Source organism: Anneissia japonica, unplaced genomic scaffold (genome assembly GCF_011630105.1).
Source record: "Anneissia japonica isolate Jap-2015-1 unplaced genomic scaffold, ASM1163010v1 scaffold287577_len299045_cov155, whole genome shotgun sequence".
In the NCBI taxonomy this organism is placed as follows: domain Eukaryota; kingdom Metazoa; phylum Echinodermata; class Crinoidea; order Comatulida; family Comatulidae; genus Anneissia; species Anneissia japonica.
This window is the reverse complement of record NW_022686369.1, coordinates 124,069-142,651: the sequence shown is the minus strand read 5'-3', so window position 1 is coordinate 142,651 and position 18,583 is coordinate 124,069. Positions and strand designations below refer to the sequence as shown.

The 18,583-nt window shown below is 32.5% G+C and overlaps 1 protein-coding gene across 1 annotated transcript in view; it reads right to left on the bottom strand.

The window, feature by feature from the left end:
- Nucleotides 1–1,694: 1,694 nt before the first annotated feature.
- LOC117116847 (arf-GAP with dual PH domain-containing protein 1-like) overlaps nucleotides 1,695–18,583 on the bottom strand; it is a 24,650-nt gene continuing 7,761 nt past the window's right edge. The window contains exons 3-8 of the mRNA XM_033260941.1: nucleotides 17,817–17,908; nucleotides 16,848–17,040; nucleotides 7,645–7,791; nucleotides 6,471–6,554; nucleotides 4,637–4,771; nucleotides 1,695–3,591 (exon numbers count right to left, since the gene is read on the bottom strand). Coding sequence (XP_033116832.1) covers nucleotides 3,340–3,591; nucleotides 4,637–4,771; nucleotides 6,471–6,554; nucleotides 7,645–7,791; nucleotides 16,848–17,040; nucleotides 17,817–17,908 — 903 coding nt within the window. The 3' untranslated portion in view covers nucleotides 1,695–3,339. The remainder of the gene's footprint in view (nucleotides 3,592–4,636; nucleotides 4,772–6,470; nucleotides 6,555–7,644; nucleotides 7,792–16,847; nucleotides 17,041–17,816; nucleotides 17,909–18,583) is intronic.

Below are 18,583 nucleotides of genomic sequence, written 5' to 3'. Positions count from 1 at the left end.
ACTAACTATAATAATAATAATAATAATAAACATATCTGTGACAAGCTAAACCAGTCACTCCTCTCAACATTTGATTTTTAGTTATTAGTACAAAGGTCAAAGTGTAAAGAGAGCGCTATAAAATGGAAAAAGAATAATTCAAATCCGACATTTCGTTATGAAGTTACAGGAGTTTAAGCATACAGCATACAAAATATGAGACGGTATGAATGTACAATTTTGGGCATTTCTCGGGCAGAAAGAAACCATCACCAAATCATTGTAAATTGTTGTTTTAACATTGAAAATGGAGAAAATAACAACAGAGCATGATACAGTATACAGATATATAAAGGTTAGTTTAGTGCAATAAAATAGATTTCAAATATTTTAACATTCCAGCATGTTTTGGTCATTATTGGTCCTTGGTCATTACATCTCTAAAATACGATTTGAGACGAGTGACTTGTTTGGCTTGTCTTTGCCACATCGGTAGTTGGCAATTAACATTTACTACTAACACCTCAAAATACTGCAGTTAAATATAAGCAAATATTAACTATGTAATTAGGTGGTATAATCACGTAGAAATAGAATATTATACAAATATTTGAACTAATTCTAGTATACTATTTCATAAATCTGCAAGACTCTATATAATTCCTACCTTAATGCTAATAAAAAAAAACATATTATTTGTGTGTATTGCATATATTGGCTATTATTCCTAAGGCCAGGCCTGGCTAAGAGACTATGGTGGGAGCATATAAAATTCTCACTGACTATATATAAAAAACTATAAGCTATTATAATATATAAATGTAATATGATAAACACACTGCAAAAATAAAACTATTTTCCTTTTTTTTTTTTATAAATGTTTTTATAAAGAAAAAAATTTCTAAACCCTATATTATGATTTACTGTTCAAAGAAATATTTAATTTTTAAGTTTCAAAATAAAATTTTGATGACTAAATTATTCTACAGTATAGTTTTTGAAAGTTTTCAAAATGGTTTTGATTATTTTTATTCGTTTGCTATAATATTTATTTTGAATATAAATATTGCTTTAATATTTAGAATGTTCTGTAATTCCCTGACACGTTCACCATGATTATAATATACTGTTTTCTGTCACTCATGATTCCTGTCCAAATCATTTAAATTACATCATTGTTATCAAATTTAAAATTGTGAAATTGCCAAACAAATTGAAGGTGTGTTCTTTACAATATATAAGGAATAATAACATTCTTGCTACGATATATGCGACTGGTAAAACCCGCCGTTTGTCGCAATTTCTAATTTCGCACAAGCATCCAAAACATTTGAGAAACAAAATATTGGACATTTTAAGTCGTTTGCATTTTATAAACAAAATTATATTGAAGGATATTTCTGCAAAATATCAATCACTAAATCGAACTAAAAAGTATATTAAAATTATTTTAAAATACAAATCTTAATAATACACTATTGATTTTGAAATCTTTGGAAGCTGTTTTCTCAAAACCTACATGGCTGATATCCAATGAAATAAATATTCAAAACTTCACTAATACTCAACCAATTTCCATCAATTCATGCAGAATCTAAAAATACCAAAAACTCAATTTTGAATTTTCCCAACAAAGGGCTGGTTTTTGCCACATCCGGTCACATATGATAAGAAATGCTGACCTTATGAGCTTAATGTAAATTAATATACAGTAATTTTTAATGTTTGTGAGAAGCTTTATTGTAAATAATGGTAATAAAATCTACCACAAGAATATCTTCAGATATTACAGTTCACAAGAGCAAGCTTGATAAGAAGTCACACTATATTCATTCACAAAACAAACTGATTATATACAATGCATAATCGATTATTTGAGCAAATTATCTACTGCAAAGACAAAGTAAATTTTAAACAAATCTTGATACTCGAAGCTTTAACCATTCCTTAAAATCTTTCATATACCAGGTATTATGCTATGCCTTTTTTTACATCAAGCCAAATGAATGAAACAAAATCAAAACAAAAATACTTTCACTGATGCCAAATGGATTTTCTTAGAAGTTATTAACTATACTTTTTATAATGTAACTAATTATTAAAATTATAAGCTGAATCTAAGCAGCTAAAAACAATGTACAAGACTTCGAAAACAAAACAATTTTTTAATGAATGTGCATTCTTTCACGTATCTCTTACAAGCATCTTAGGAAGTGTGTGGCGTAGCTTCTGATTAAAAGACCATTTGTGGCTGATCTAAGAACAGGTACTGAATCCATATTGGATATCCACCTAGCAGGGCTGCTCAGAATATTACTGTAGATGCCAAACAACATGTGACAAACCAGTCACTATATAGAATCCTACCCTTTGATACAGATCTCATTAAATAGATACGCATGAGTATTTCAATTTCAACAATTCAAAACAGAGCAATCTGGATCTCTATCATTGATCGGGATTCAGAGATTGACCCGATCCAATTAAAGCAAGTACACATATAGTAGGTAGCAGATAGGTTTGAATGCTGCTGCAATGATTACTAATTGTGACATTATGGAACGGTCCTATCCCGTGTCCAGCGTAAATTCTGACTAATCTAAACAAGGTCAAGAATACATGCTTGTACCTAAAATATAAATATTGTGTCGCACAAGGGTACATGTTTACATACTGTACGTTTATAATGTTATTTTTTAAGACCATAGCATTGCTATTCTAAGGATCCATATTAGCCTTGAAGCTGAGTATGAGTAACTGTATATATAGTGGATTAATAAAGCGAGTGGAGTATTAAGGTTTATGGCATATAAAATTGTGAAATTGCCAAGAAAAATGATGATGCATCTTTTACAATAATAAGGAACACTGACATTCTCACTATATATAAGAAATGCTGACCTTATATGATTACAATGTAAATTAATATACAATACTTTTTAATGTTTGTAAGAAGCTATATACACGCTTGTCTTACAAACATGTGCGTTGTTCCACAAAGGCACCTGTTTACGTACATTTACACTGTCGTTTTGCAGGACATTAGCAACCATTTTCAAGGGGTTAAAATTCCCCATAAAATTGAGTATTAGTTATATAGCAGCTCGATCCCGTGTACGTTAATGTGAAACTACTAGAGGTCCTCGCATGATGTGCGATATAACACTAACATATTATTACTAATCTAAAAGAGAGCATTAAATTTTCAAAATAAACTTTCAGCATTGTTTACTGTAAATATTCTACTCTTTAAGTCAATTCTGTTTGCACCCATAAGTTGCAAATTGTCAAAAAAAAAAAAATATATGTGAAAGAACTTCATTAACATTTCGTTTAAAATATCACGTAATTATCATTTGCCTATTTTAATTTGCTTTCTTGTTTATTCTTCTGATCTTGCGGATACATTGGTTTATCACAGGCCGCTTTCAGAGCTTCCATCCACGCCTTTTGTTCCTCTGAACTGTCAGCACTGAAGTAGTACTCTCGGTCAGGTGTGATGAGAGAGAAGCTGTTAGGGGGCTCTTCTTGTCTACCTGGTGGGAGACCATCTCGCACAAAGTAACCGTCAAGCTTGTTTCCGAGAAATACCTCCCCTTTGGGATTTGGGTCCTATGCAAACAAGAGAAACATTTCAATAGAAAATTATTTAAAAATTAACACAAAATGCGATCTCGTCTGTAGAGGTAAGGGTATGATGACATTCATTTTTTAAAAGATTATCAGAGGAGGGCAGAAAAAAAATTTAAAAATTAAATTTCATTGGTGAATGTAAACAGTATAGTAATAGCTTAATATATATAATATAAATAACTACAAAAATAACATTTTTTAATATGGCAAGACTTCTTTTTTATAACTTGTTTCGCAAACTTATTTTTAAAAAGATCACCAGAGGAGGGTGGAAAAAAAATAAAAATAAAATTTTGTTATCTTATTTAGTAAATGGTTTTGCCAAAACATCCATATGGAGGAGAAATAAAAATAACATTTGACTGGTAAATGTAAACAGTGTAGTAATGGGATAGTTAAATGCTTTAATTTATATAATTAGGAAGAAATACATATCTTATTTTTTGAGATGTCAAGGCAGAAGTGGGCATAATAAAAATAAAGAAAAACTTTAATTTTTCTGAAATTTTCATTTGTTTCGTGGGGGGGCGGATGCATTATTTTCCCCCCAAAAAAAATTGTATATTTAAAATCATCAATATTGGCGGGCAGCAGGTTTGCTAAATAAATTCACATCTAACAAGAGATGAATATAAAAACAAATTACCACGCTATTATTATTATTATTATTATTATTGTGTATGAACACAATAGGGGTCTCTCATGAGTGTCCCAAAAATATTATACAACCACCAACAATAAATTCACATCTAACAAGTGATAAATATAAAAACAAATTACTACGCTATTATTATTATTATAGTATTATTGTAATAATAATAATAATAACAATAACAATAACAATAACAATAATTATTATTATTATTATTATTATTATTATTATTATTATTATTATTATTATTGTATATGAACACAATAGGGGTCCACAGTCTCTCATGAGTGTCCCCAAAAATATCATACAACCATCCAAAATCCCACAAGCAAAATTCTAACTCATCTCCCCAAATTCATTTTAATATCTCACCAGTGGTTCCGCAAAGTAAAGAAGTCTTCTGCCATCCAGGGTCATCCATCTCTTGCGGTAGGCCTCACTGCCCTTGGGTCCAGTCTTACACAGCCAACCCTCCTTGTGGAAGTCACGACTCAGCTGTGACCTCAACTGCAAGAAAAAAGAAATTCCAGCTTATGCAAGAGTATACTAAGTCAATTTAAAAGCAGGACACACATCTCCACTCGCAAACATACAGTAGTGCATGCGTATATTCCTTTGATCTTTATTGTGGTATTGACAATCCGATAATATTTGCGAGTACAGCCGTCAATTATTAGTCTATGTGTGCATATGGTGTTAGTTACTATTTCATTAATTTTGGGTACTTTGCAATGTATGTTATATCTGATTTCTTTTGACCACAAGCTTGTTCAGTGCTTCTATAAACTACAATTTGATTCGTGAAAATTGACCAACAAAATGAAAAGTTATAGCAAACAAAAATTTACGATATTTCCGATTATTATAAAATTTCATGTTCTTATGTAACATTAAACTGTCAGTTTGACAATGTTGGGCTATGGTGCACAAAACGAATATTTGAGTAGATGCAAAACTGAGTCTCATGAACCAACAAACAACCCTTTCATCGGTAAAATAACGTCGAAGTAACAAATATAATTTCAGTCTAATGTTATTGCAAAGAATCATTAGACCTTTGTAATCACCGCACTAAGCGCGATTATCATGGCACGCACGTGGGTAATTTGTCACACGCTGACGATTAATTATGGTTTGGCTGCTTTGGTTTTTGTGACGATCAAGGCGTGTTCAGTCAAGCGTGTAGGGGCGCGTGATGCATAGAATGTCGATGCCAGAGTTAAACCCTATGATGTCCCGAGATGTGCGTCCTAATGTTGAATTGTCTTGAGTATACCCATATCAAAAATAGCTGGAAGGCTTCACAAAGCAGTGTAGAGTGAAAAAGTGAGGATGAAATTGTATAACTTTTAGGAATGATTTCCCTTTAAGTTAATCATTCATCCTAGTTGAATGACTATGATAGTTTCCTAAGCCACTCGAATACAGAGCAGCTATAAGCACATACAACTATTATGCTGGCAAATTCTCTTGTAACAACAACTTTTGATTTGTAGTCCTGTATGGACAAATTGTAGTAAGCAAAATTTAAATATGCTCCAAATATTACAAAATAGATTAGGTAGAGTTCTGCTCTCTGCTGATATAATGACACCATGATTTATTAAAAGTACTAAATTGGAGCATGCTAAATAAAAGATGGAGGGAACCTCTACTAGTAGAAACTTTAAAATGTATAAATGGTCAAGCACCATCATATTTATTATCAATATTTGCATTCAATGATTCACTTCATCCCAAATGCACCCGTAGTCAAAGTATTAAAACATTATTAACACCAAACTTGAAAAATGTTCAAGGTAAAACAACTTTCAAATTCAGAGCCCCAAACCAATGGAATAATTTACCTGCTCAGATTAGAAAAACTGCAACCGAAAAAAATATCAATGAATTCAAAAATTCCATCTCCATTGATTCAAATTTAATTTAGTTAAGATTTTTACCTTTGTACATTTTCGACTTTTAATTCCTTTGTTAACTTTAACTATTATTACTTTTACTTTACTGTACTTTGTAACTGGACCATTTTGAAGAGCAGTACTACGTTACTGAAAATGCAATCCAGTAAAAAGAAAGAATAAATAATAATAATAAATAATTGGTACTATGCTAGAACAGCGTAATATTGAAAGTTTAAAATACAGATGGCAGTTTAAAAAACAGTCATCAGCCGATTCAGTGGGTGCCTGGCTTAAATAACACATACCTCCTCATCTGGGGTTCCAGGATATGCAACTTTTAGACGGTTGTAATTGGCATGGCGAATTGCATTGTACCATTCAACAATATCCTGAAAAGAGAAAGGTTAGATTAGGGTTTCAATGCCTTGAGCCTTTCGTTTGTGCCTTAGGCCTAAATGAAAGGCACAATGAGGGACTGCCATTCTTCACCCAGGATTACAAGCGGGTATCTAGTAGGTTCTAATGTTGATTACTAACTGCAGCATTATGGAATTCTTACTAGAGGTCAAGGGCTCAGTGGCATATTTAGAAGTCTTGAAATGGGGGCCCCCTTGATGGGGTGTGACAGTAGTTAGGGTCGCCCCCCCCCAAAAAAATTAATTGCAAGTAGTTAAAAATCACCGAGTTAGCACCCTTCAATGAACCCATCATTTTAGAAAAAAAATTTTTTTTTTTGTTACACATCACAACTTCTGTCTCTTATACACATCTGAGATTGTTGATTACAGTAGGTAACATGAGGTGATTTTTAACTACTGATATGATTTTATTTGCTTCAAATATTTTCAATGGGGGAAGGGGCTTGACTGGGTATGTAAGTATTTGAGGCATGTCGTGGCAAAATGGGTAAGTTGTTGCACAGTCCAGTATTGAATAAATGAGCTATAAAATATGGGAGCTGAAAACATTGCCTAAAAATCCAAATTTGTTTTTCACTAAAGATCATTAATGTCTTATTAATTATGTCCCAAAATATTAGTTCTGAAAGTAGTCAACAAATTGTTTATTTACAGTTATTTTGAAAGTTCATTCTACTAAACAATGTACTGTATACACAAATAACTTAGAAAGGCAATTACTCAAAATCATGTTTATCTTGACTCTAAGAGTATTACTGCACTTTCATTTTCCAATAACTTAGGCTTGAAATGTCCAAGATGAATAAATGACCCCTCATTTTAAAGATCACATAGTCAGGTATCTGAAAATACCAATAACTTGAATTTCAATTATTGCTACAACTTAGCCATTTTGCCACAACATGCATAATTTTTTTTTGGGGGGGGACCATGCTTCACCTGCACACACCCCGTTGGAAGGGCTTAGAGGCCTTGTTGTACAAATGTAGTAATAGTATGGACATAGAAAATAAACAAATTGTGAAATCTAGGATTATTTTAAAGCCTATAAATTTCTTACCTTTCCATCGTCAGTATAGAGATAGATGTTACGCGTTTGGCCCTCTTTTACCCAAGATATCTGAAGTCCATTGGGATTTCCAATCTTATCAGGAACAAACACGGCATTTAAATTGGATAGCTTAATAGCAGCCTTTGGTTCCTTAGCCTTCCGAGAAAAAATATCATTTACTCATTATTATAATTATAACTAGAACAGTGACTACGTAGAGTGCATACATCAACCATATGCGTATACCAACAATATGCAGGCCGTGGATGATTGGCAATAGCATTATTTTCCGCCCTGTGGTTGAATATTCGGGCACATCACTTTCTTGAGTGCTGCAGCATACCCTCAAGAAAATAATGGAATTGCCATCGTACATTATACCTCTGGCTTGTGCCTGAATATGATGGGAGATGCCATTTTTTTCTTTTAATCGTCAAGGGTAAACACATTGAATTTCTGTGACCTTGACCTTTTCTTCCAAAAATTGAATAGTGTCTTTCTTCAATTATTATATACCATTCCCCTAAATTTTATGATGATCCATTCATTAGTTTTTGTGTAATCTTGCTAACAGGCAGATAGACAGTGGTGAATACATAACCCATTTTGGCCGAGGTAATATTATAGTGCCAGATCCTGAATTCCGTAAAACAACCATCATCATCGTAGTTACAAAATATTATAGCGCCATACAGGGCTGGAAAAAGGTGCGTGACTGCTCGACTGGCCGTCGGAGGCATTGAACCCATCATTTTAGAAAAAAAATTTTTTTTTTTGTTACACATCACAACTTAATGCATACTGGTAATTAAATTTGATATTTATGCTTGCTCCAAAACAACTAAATGTACTACTGTTTAGTTATAGTAGTTTAAAGATAACATTTGGTGCAGGAGGCATTTGATCAAGATAATTTTCATGGTCCCAGGCACCAAAATATTTTTTCCAGGCCTGGCACCATATGTATTTTTTTTTTCTGATGTGGTGGTACGAATACAAATCATGTTTGCAATTAGCCCAAAATTTTGAAATTTCTAGGGGAATTCCCAGGTATAGCCTAGCAACATAAATTATGACCAGGAAAACATTAGCCTATCACATTCCTTTTACTGAACCAGAGAAAATCACTTATAAATACAATGTTCCTCAAATGAAAAAAATACTGTAAACTGCTTTCATGAAATCAATTGTGATGGCAATAGTAAAAATTTAATCTTAATCATAATCTATATAAAGTTTAAGGAAATTAATAATGCAGTACAGTGTATGCTTAGATATTATATAAACAAGGATATGGTCTACAATGTTGAATCACTTATTGTAAACTAAAGGGCAGTACACAATGATTTCTATTTTCCCATGTACTTGATCATTTGATAGTTTATGTCACTGCCTTATGTATTTTATTATATTTTTAAAAAGTATCAAAATACATGGTATATAAAATGCCAAATTCATATCAAATTTAGAATTAAAAATGTGGAGAAAAATAGATGTTCCCTGATGAGCTTTCAAGTTTCTGTGGATTATGCAAGACTTTAGATTAGAAGATTATAAAATTAGGTACAATGTTATCAGAAAAAAAAAATAGGCATGTTAAAATTTGTTTTATCGACAGGTAAAACAAACTAGGAAAGACAAGTAAATCTTTGCCCATGTAAAGCCTTGACAAGTATAAATATGGTCATTATGACATCACATGATGACTTAAAGGTGCATCATGTCTATACAGTATATGGCCACACAATAGTTTGTTAATGTAGACAGGGCATAGGACAAGGAAGGTGTTCACTAATTAAAATTTTATCTTTGGTGATAATTTTATGTGAATAAATTTGACACCAAATTAATCATGCCGGTCAGTACAACCTTTAATAGGGAGCTTGAACGTTGCATAACGATGAGACTTTAAAACGAGTTCACTCATGCGTGACCATCCTATGTTCTCTGCACAACATGGATTTGGTCAAACCTACGTCTTAGAATCCACATGACGAGGAGAAATTTCTCGCATGCACAGATGAAATATTAGTGACATCGTTCTAGATTCTACTGCATTGTGTAATCAAAAACTCCCTATTATTTGAGTTGAAACATGAACAAACACTAAAAAGATCGTCACAATTTAAACACTCCTAGTTGTCAACAATGAATTGCAAATCTTGTGTCTCAAAGTAGTATAATTCACCGTCCATACTGTCACAGAGAAACTGTTGTATGCCCATGTATGCTCATGATGTGACTATATATGGTCATGATATGATATCATTATGACCATATATAGGCATGCCACATGTTTTTTTTCAAATTTAGACATATAACAGAAACCCTGGGTCACTATTTCTTTGCTGTTTAGTGCAGGACATAATAATATGGGTTATTATACAGGAATACCTCGTACATAGATTCTAGATTAGTTAAAAAGCGTTCAATAAAAAATTCCCCTAAAAAATAGTACACATTAACAAACTGTCTTTAAACTTTTATTATTCTAATTAGAGACCAAAGCTGCTAAAGACCATGAAAACCCCAGTCCCAAAAATGGTCTTTAATTGGAGGGAGACCTGTATTTTATTTTACTCAAAACAAGAAGGTATGAAAACAACATATGAAGTTTTACCCAGATTATCCTTGACACAAAATGTTGCAATATGCCCATATATAGTCATGATATAATGTCGTCATGACCGTATTAACTAGGCATGTCGAGCTTTTAGTCAAATAAAATTGGGTACTGTATTTTGGACAAGCTTAAACGCAAAATTACTGTCATTTGTAGGGTTGTAATTCTGTATACTGTAATAACATTCTAATAATAAACCCACTGGGATAATATTAAAGTAGTTGGTCATTATTAAAGACAAACATTTGAAGTGGCTCACCAAATAATAGAGTACTGTGTTTTTTTTTTTATTAGAAGTTTTACAGTAATTGATATTGATACAAATAAAATCAGCTCTATACAAATGTTTGAGAGTTGTAAATAGTACAGGGAGAGTTGTTTTCAACTAGTTATATTTATTCCATAGCTAGCATTGTACAGTATTACATCACATTAGGTATATTAGGTAAAATTAATGATAAATACTGTTTTTTGTTTTGATGAGTGGCTTCAATCATCATCATGAGAATAACATAACACATTACAATCCTTATCAGAACACAAATATTTGTGATGAACTGCAAAATTGTTCATTGTTACTTCTATCCATTATGCAAATCTCCAAACAATTACTTCATTTTCAAAAACATAGATTCCCTTTCATGTATCATTAGTCTACTATTAAAAACGGATTTGGTTATTTTTAGATTTCTGGGAAAAATTCCTTGTAGCGTAATAAATACTTGAAAGCATTGCTTGAATCATGGAGGTTTAAAAATCTATTTTTATACCTCCAACTTTGAACTCTAGGAGCCAAATGGCCAAGCGGTTAAGGCAGGGGCACCGTGATCATAGCCAACAATACCGGCACGGATTCGCGGCCGGCTCGCTCCTATAGTTCTGGTGGCGGAACAAGTCTTCTCGGATAAGGACTATAAACCGTAGGCTAAGTGTACACAAATGCTCATGTGCACTTTAAAGAACCCAGTACATCTTTCGAGATGAGTAGGGGGTTACCCCGGTGTACTGGTTCACTCGGCCCCTGTCGTGGACAGATGAAAGTGCGCCGGTTTACAGGCTGCGGCGAACATGAAGAGACCCTCTGGGGAGGAGAAAGTGATTGAAAAGTGCAACATCTAGTCCCAAGCGCATAGACCTCGTTATTTGCGCTATATAAATAAAGGAAAACTTATTCCTCCATGATTAGACTATTATTATTATTATTTATGAGGAGTGGGGCCCAGCTGGCTACACACCACACAAAAAAAAAGAAAGAAAAAAAAGGAGATAATAAGAGAATTATATTCAAATCTGGGAGTGCCATTTCCTGCCATCTACAGGTGCCATAATCATTTGTAATACCTCAGCCCCAACCATGGTGGGGTTGAAGTGGTATAGTCTCTCCATCTTTGAAAGATCCTTCCTGGTCCCTTATTTAAAATTCCTGGATCCACCACTGCAAGACATCTATCATCATGAGAAGTTGTACTATAAATATTACAAGTACTATGTTACAAGTGGTAGTTTAAATAGACAATTATCAAAGCCACTTTGAATATTGAAGTAGGGAATTTTTATAAAATTACATCATTTTTCTTGCAATATTTCTAGGATACTGGGACTTAAAATAGATTTTCTAAAACCCTAAGTATTTTAACAATTTAGTAAACAATGCATTCTGATATTGTAATAATGCCACATGGCAATAAATATCCTTCTCCAATATCATTATAAAAATTGGGTCTCTATAAGTTCTTTACATTATTAAAGAAGGATGTTAACTATGGACCAAACTTAAAATTGCTTTGTTTGGTCAAGCCACTTATTGCAGAAGTTTAACAACTGGTGTTTTTTTTTAAAAAAAGAACTTCAGTTGTAGTTTGACCTAAATCTCCAAAATTACGTCATTTTGTATTCTTAAAACAAACTTCAACTAGCATTACGACTAAAATATGTGAACCTTGTCATTATAAACAGCCCATGAATTTCACATCGGCAATCGGCAATTGCCGACCATATTGCCGAGCCAGAATTGCTAGAGGACGGCAATTTTTTGCCGACCTAGTCCTAGATTTCTTTGCTTCAAACACTGCTTGCAAAGTCAAAAACCTTTACTGAAACAGGCTGCAGACACTAAATTTCATGTACTTCATCAAACCAAGGAAATTGGTGGTTCATAAAACAGATTTGTTTGTACAATAACTATTTATAATAAGCATGCAGAACGTACGATTTTTGTACAATCGTCTTGTCTTTCTCGCCTTGTCATTTGGTAGGCTAGGCCTGTAGGTAGGAATGACGCTAGCCAGCCAAGGCCTTCAACATCGCCCAATTGAAGCCACGTGGGCCGCGTAAATCGTGCTTATCTAAATCTACTATTTGTCTTCATTTTACAGTATTATCATCATATTTAAAACATTGTTTATTATTTAAAAACAACAAAATTCAACATATTGTAGGCCTAATCCTACCGTCCGTTTAAAGGCAATCACGATCGTAGAGTGACTTCACTACTGACAAGTACTGTACATGTGTGGAAAATCCCGAATAGATCATTCTGGGCATGCGCATGGACATGCATAGGCAGTTTTAAAAGCAGCCTGTGATGATACGATAGTAGCTTTTACGAAAGTGAATATTTCCCATGCCAAAGATAACGATAAAACGAACGCTAAAACAAAATTTATTCAGCGATTTTCTTATGTAAAATATATGTATTATACTACACTATTAAATTAATACAAGTACGACCATTCTTTCACCAGCAATATATTAATTTAATAGAGAAATTAACAAAATCACAATCTGTAAATGACAATGTAAGGTCAAGCGTTCGGAAAAATCGATAGAGGCCTGGGTAGTAAAAGATTGCCGAGGCTGCCGACCTCAGAGATTTAAGGTCGGCAAAATTTGCCGACCTAAGTTTTTCCAAATTTCATGGGCTGCATAAATCAATGTAATATTTTATTGCCGACCTAAGTTTTTCCAAATTTCATGGGCTGCATAAATCAATATAATATTTTATTAAGAAATATAATTCAATTCTTTTTAGATTCACTAATTCAATTTAATTATTTTACTTACTGTAGAGTATGAACATATTTTTAACATATCTTTTTGTATTAGGAGATAATAAGAAGTATAGAAATAAATAAATAAATAAATTTGTTATTTCAATTGTCATTTATGTCAACCTTGTTTGTAATACTATATGTCAATGTTATACACAGATGGTCTATTGATAGCTACCATCTTTAATGATTGTCTATAAATGAAGTAGAGCATGTTAACTTCCTATTATAATACTATATTATTGACTAGAAAATAAGAAAAGTCCATGAGCCACAAAGATGTGAACTGTAAACTACTTAATACCTGAATTGAACACTCCGCTACCACAAATCATCAGATCATAAAAGAAAAAGAACATTTTTGGTGCAAGACCCAATTATCGGGAAAGCTAACTATAGGCCTCCTTTTGGGACAATCCAGGCACCACAACTGTCCAGGAGGTAGAACTTCCTACATTATTATTACATTTTATGTTATATAGGGCTACTATAGCTATTGTTTAGTTTTCCACCAATCAGCAGGAAGTCTCACTACTCAAGTATTTTCTAGATATTATTCTCCTGAAGACAATTGAAGCAACTCAATTGAAACGTTGAGACATTCTCAACCAACAACAGTTCTTTTCAGAAGTACCTATGTGGTGTACTGCAAGCATTAATATATATTATTATACCTCGCCATGCAAATCTTCAAAATATTACATTCATGTTCACACTTTTATGAACATATTTGTCACTAAACAGGCTTGTCCATATTTAACTAGGTTGAGAAGTAACTTTTGCATCATGTTTACAGTTCAATACATTATCTGAGGGCTTAACATTAAATGTAGCCTATTATCAGATTTAATTTTCTGAACTAAACTTGAATTTAGCCTGCCCACTTCCTCATACTAATGGAAATGTATACTGTAGTATCAGTAGTACATCAGTATTCATATGTTCATACAGATAATCCAAAAATATGGCAAAAACTTTTTAAGAGAAACCATAAAAAAAACACACAAGTATTAGTTTTCAGCATATCAATGTGCTTTTCAGCGTATCAATGAAACATCCTGAAAAGGACCTAATGATCCGTAAGCGCAGGTTAACAGGGGCTGTATGGACCAGTAGGCTGGGGTAACCCCTACTCGTCTTGAAAGATGTACTGGGTTCTTTATAGTGCATAGTTTGAACCAATTGTGTACACCGAGCCTACGGTTTATAGTCCTTTCCGAGAAGACTTGTTCCACCACCAGAACCACAGGCGATATTATGGCTGTAGGTTGCAGAGCCCCTGCCTAAACCGCTCGGCCATTCGACTCACCTCTCTACATGCTACAGTGAGCTCCAAAATGGTCTTAAAATATGAGATGTAGCAAATGTATAGTAGTTTAAATAATTTTAGTTTTTAATAGTACTGTTTAATTGGTATTTTTATATTAATGTTAGTTATTAAATTATTACAAATTTGTATATTTTGTATTGCATACTCTGAATTTATTTAAGTAATTTATTCCATGGTGAAATTAAAAAATGTGAAGTCTGACAAACAATAAAAGTATGTCTGTATCAGTATTTGTAATTAAATATGTTATTAAATAGTTTTTTTCATGAGTTTTTACACTTTTGCATGAAGAAATTACAATTATGCAATACATACAAATGACAGCAAACAAACAAAATGTTCAAGATTTTACTTGGATATTTCATGGAATTATTATTTATGTTAAGGAAATAAAATTATGTTTAATAACTACACACAATTTAAGTTTAATTTATTTATGTCATTTATTCCATGGTGAAATGGAAAAAATGATGAATGATGATGATGAAAAAAATGTAAAGTCTGACAAACGATAAAAGTATGTCTGTAATAGTATTTGTAATTAAAAATGTTATTAAATAGTTTTTTCATGAGCTTTTACACTTTTGCATGAAGAAATTACAATTATGTAGTACATACAATATATAACCAACAAAAAAAATTGTTTACTTGGATATTTCATGGAATATTATTTGTTAAAAAGGAAATAGAAGTACTGTATGTTATGATAACTAAATAATTATAGCTGTCCTTGGATAATGTTTGAGGAAGTTATTTTGACTATTAGATGAGGGTACACTATTGGGAGTGACTGAAGGTTAAAGAAAAATTACTGTAATATAGTAAGACAAACACAAGATTTTGCCTTGTCCTCATTCAAAGAATCTTCAACATAGTACCTACTGTGCATAGCAGTTGTATTATACCATGGAGCTTTATGGTTCAAAACTGATCACCTCATGCCAGAGGTGCCATTTTTAATACAAAGTTGGTGGATTTGTGGGAGTGTCTTTATTCTATTGTTGACTTTTAGTTCAGTCATAAACTACAGTAGACCTAGAAATACAACCTTTTTCCAGCTCTTTATTGTTAAATATCTTGAATTTATTGTATTATTTTTGAATAAGTATGTTTTACAATAAAGAATTTGTAATCCTTTTAGAACAATTTTAAAATGCATTGTCAGTCATGAAATCATTGTGTTTACTTCCACAGAATTTTCCTATTAATCTTAATTTTCCTAATTCGATATAATGCCTGGTATTTTTTGCATCACGTCACATGTGCAAAAGGCTTAAAACTGTTGTTTTACATCACAATGAATATTTTGTTGTTATTCCTAGCTCTGAATGAACAAACCTAACACTGGCTCTACAGTGTTGGCGAATATGAATAAGGCCTACATCATCTAGGCTAGGGATAGAAAGACGTGGTTATGAATGAGTTACAACAAGGTAACTGACTTAAAAGAACTGAAAAGACAAGTTACAGTAACACTGAAATAATTCTTCATAAGGTTAACACTTTATTCTATTTAATGACATTAGACCTACATATAGACCCAACTTCATCAACCACAATCAATATATTCATCGTACAGAAGCGTATTAGTGCGCGTACTAGCAAATAATTCTTATACACGCAGCTGATACACACACGTAATAATGTATTTGATCACATCAGTGAGCAACTGGCCACCGCTGTAACTAGCAGTATAATTAAAGTATACATATAAATAAAACAAGGTGACTGATAAAGAAATTATTGTACAGTAAGTTATTTCGGACACTATAGAAAATAGAAGCCTTTGGAACCATTATTTCTTTCAAAAGTTGCATTGAACACCATATCATATAATTTTACAGTAGATCAAAACAGTGGTCTGTTAGATTGACAGAGTATAAATGTCTCCCTCCAATTAAAGACCATTTTCGGACTAGGGTTTTCATGACCGTCTTTAGCAGCCTTGACCTTTAAAAAATATTATTTGATAAGAGATTAATTTTGGGATTACAAAAAGGTGGCATTTAATTAGAGGTAGTTTATAATTGGAGTTGGTCATTTATTGGCGGGGCCTTTCATTGGACCTGTATAATATGAGTAATGAATATTTTAGTATTATTATGTGGTGGTAAATGTAAGTTAACAATTTTACTATAAATTGATTACTCAATTGGAACTAAAAAAATTAATATTATTAAAATATATTCTTTATTTAATGTTTACTTACATCTTGCTTATTATAGTATTTGATTACATTTTCCTCTTCTGATAGCACGAACAATCGGCTCTGATATTTGCTGTCGTCCTTGCCTCGTTTCCACAGGTAGCCTGTCTTGTGTCCAGACAAATACGTTTGCTTATCTACATCCATAAATTCATGGCGCTCATATTTAGCACGGATCCACTGTTCACGTAGAACCCTTAAGCAAAGAAACAATGGCAGATGTGATTCTCAATTAACGTACAAATTTCAACTTTTAACATTCGTTGCATTGAACAGTCGATCTTTCAATGACAACAAATAAAAATATTCTTCACATTGCATGAATACAAAACAATCATTATTTATTTTATAACACATCTAAAATAGATCCTTGTCATTTGATATTTTATGAAAAATAAAGTTAAGACTACCTTTCTTCCAATCGGTAGATATATCTACACAAAAAAAAATAGTCAGCTTCAAATTTGTTACAATATTTGATATTTTATGAATAAAAAAGTTAGGTCTACCTTTCTTCAGAATGGAACAGTACATCTCAATTTAACCAATGAATACTTGGTATTCATAATTCATAATTTCATTTCTCAAAAGTAAAGAGTGGGCAAAATGTCCCTGGGCAAAATGTCCCTGTACAAAAATGCCCCTGTACAAAAATGAATACCAGAGGTACAATATTAGGTGGAGGTGTGCAATATGACAAAATAAATGGAAAGAAATTCACAGATGGGACAATATTTTCAGGATGAATGACAATATTGTGTAAATAACCAATGTAGCATGATATAAAATCCACTAATCAAATGACAAGAATTTATTTTGGTATGTTATAACCATTGTTTAAAACCACGGAAGTGAACTCAGAGACCAATTAGATTTTCAGGTCACAAAGGTGGCCTCGAGATATAAGAAACTGCATTTAGCTATGAACATTACTGTAGGCCTATAATAGTGAATTGATATATTAACACTCACTGGCAATCGCTTTCCGCTGGCCGCTTGTAGGAGGGCGGTACACATAATTCATATTTAGCTTTCGCAGCTCTATTACCATTGGCTGCCATGAACTAGAAGAAGAAAACAAGAGTCAATTATTTTCCCAGTATACACTGACGACCCCATAAGGCCAGCACTACTTCTATATTTTTTAGTTTGTTCACGCTAGCATAAAATACAGAAAGACAAAAGAACAAATGGATTGAAAGCAAATTCATGAAGACGCTGTCATTGGTAAGGTGTGTATATTAAGAATAGATATTTTATTGTCAATTATGTAGTTTACAATGAAATTTATTTTTTGACTTTGGTTTCAGCATAGTTGAAAAAAATATATATTAATCAGCTTAAATACGTAATCGTACAATTGAATTATTAATTACTCTGACATCTGACAGGCATGGGCGTCAATCGGTAGGGGACAAGGGGGGGACATGTGTCCCCACTTTTCAAAGTAGGGGGATATTCATATCAATTGTCCCTCCCCACTTTTCACCAATCTTCTATATCACAATAGTGTAGTCACAATACTACTTGCACAAAAGTGAAATTCAAAAAGAGGTGAAAAGGGAAAACCTCTTGATTGATTTTAAATGTACCGTACTGTACATACTAATCAGTAGATAATAAATCATTATTTTTATGAATGTTGGTTTGTACGAAATATATAAGCAGGCATAATTATGATTACCAAGATAATTTTAAAAAACATTTTATGATGAGTATTTCAGTGACAGATTCAGATT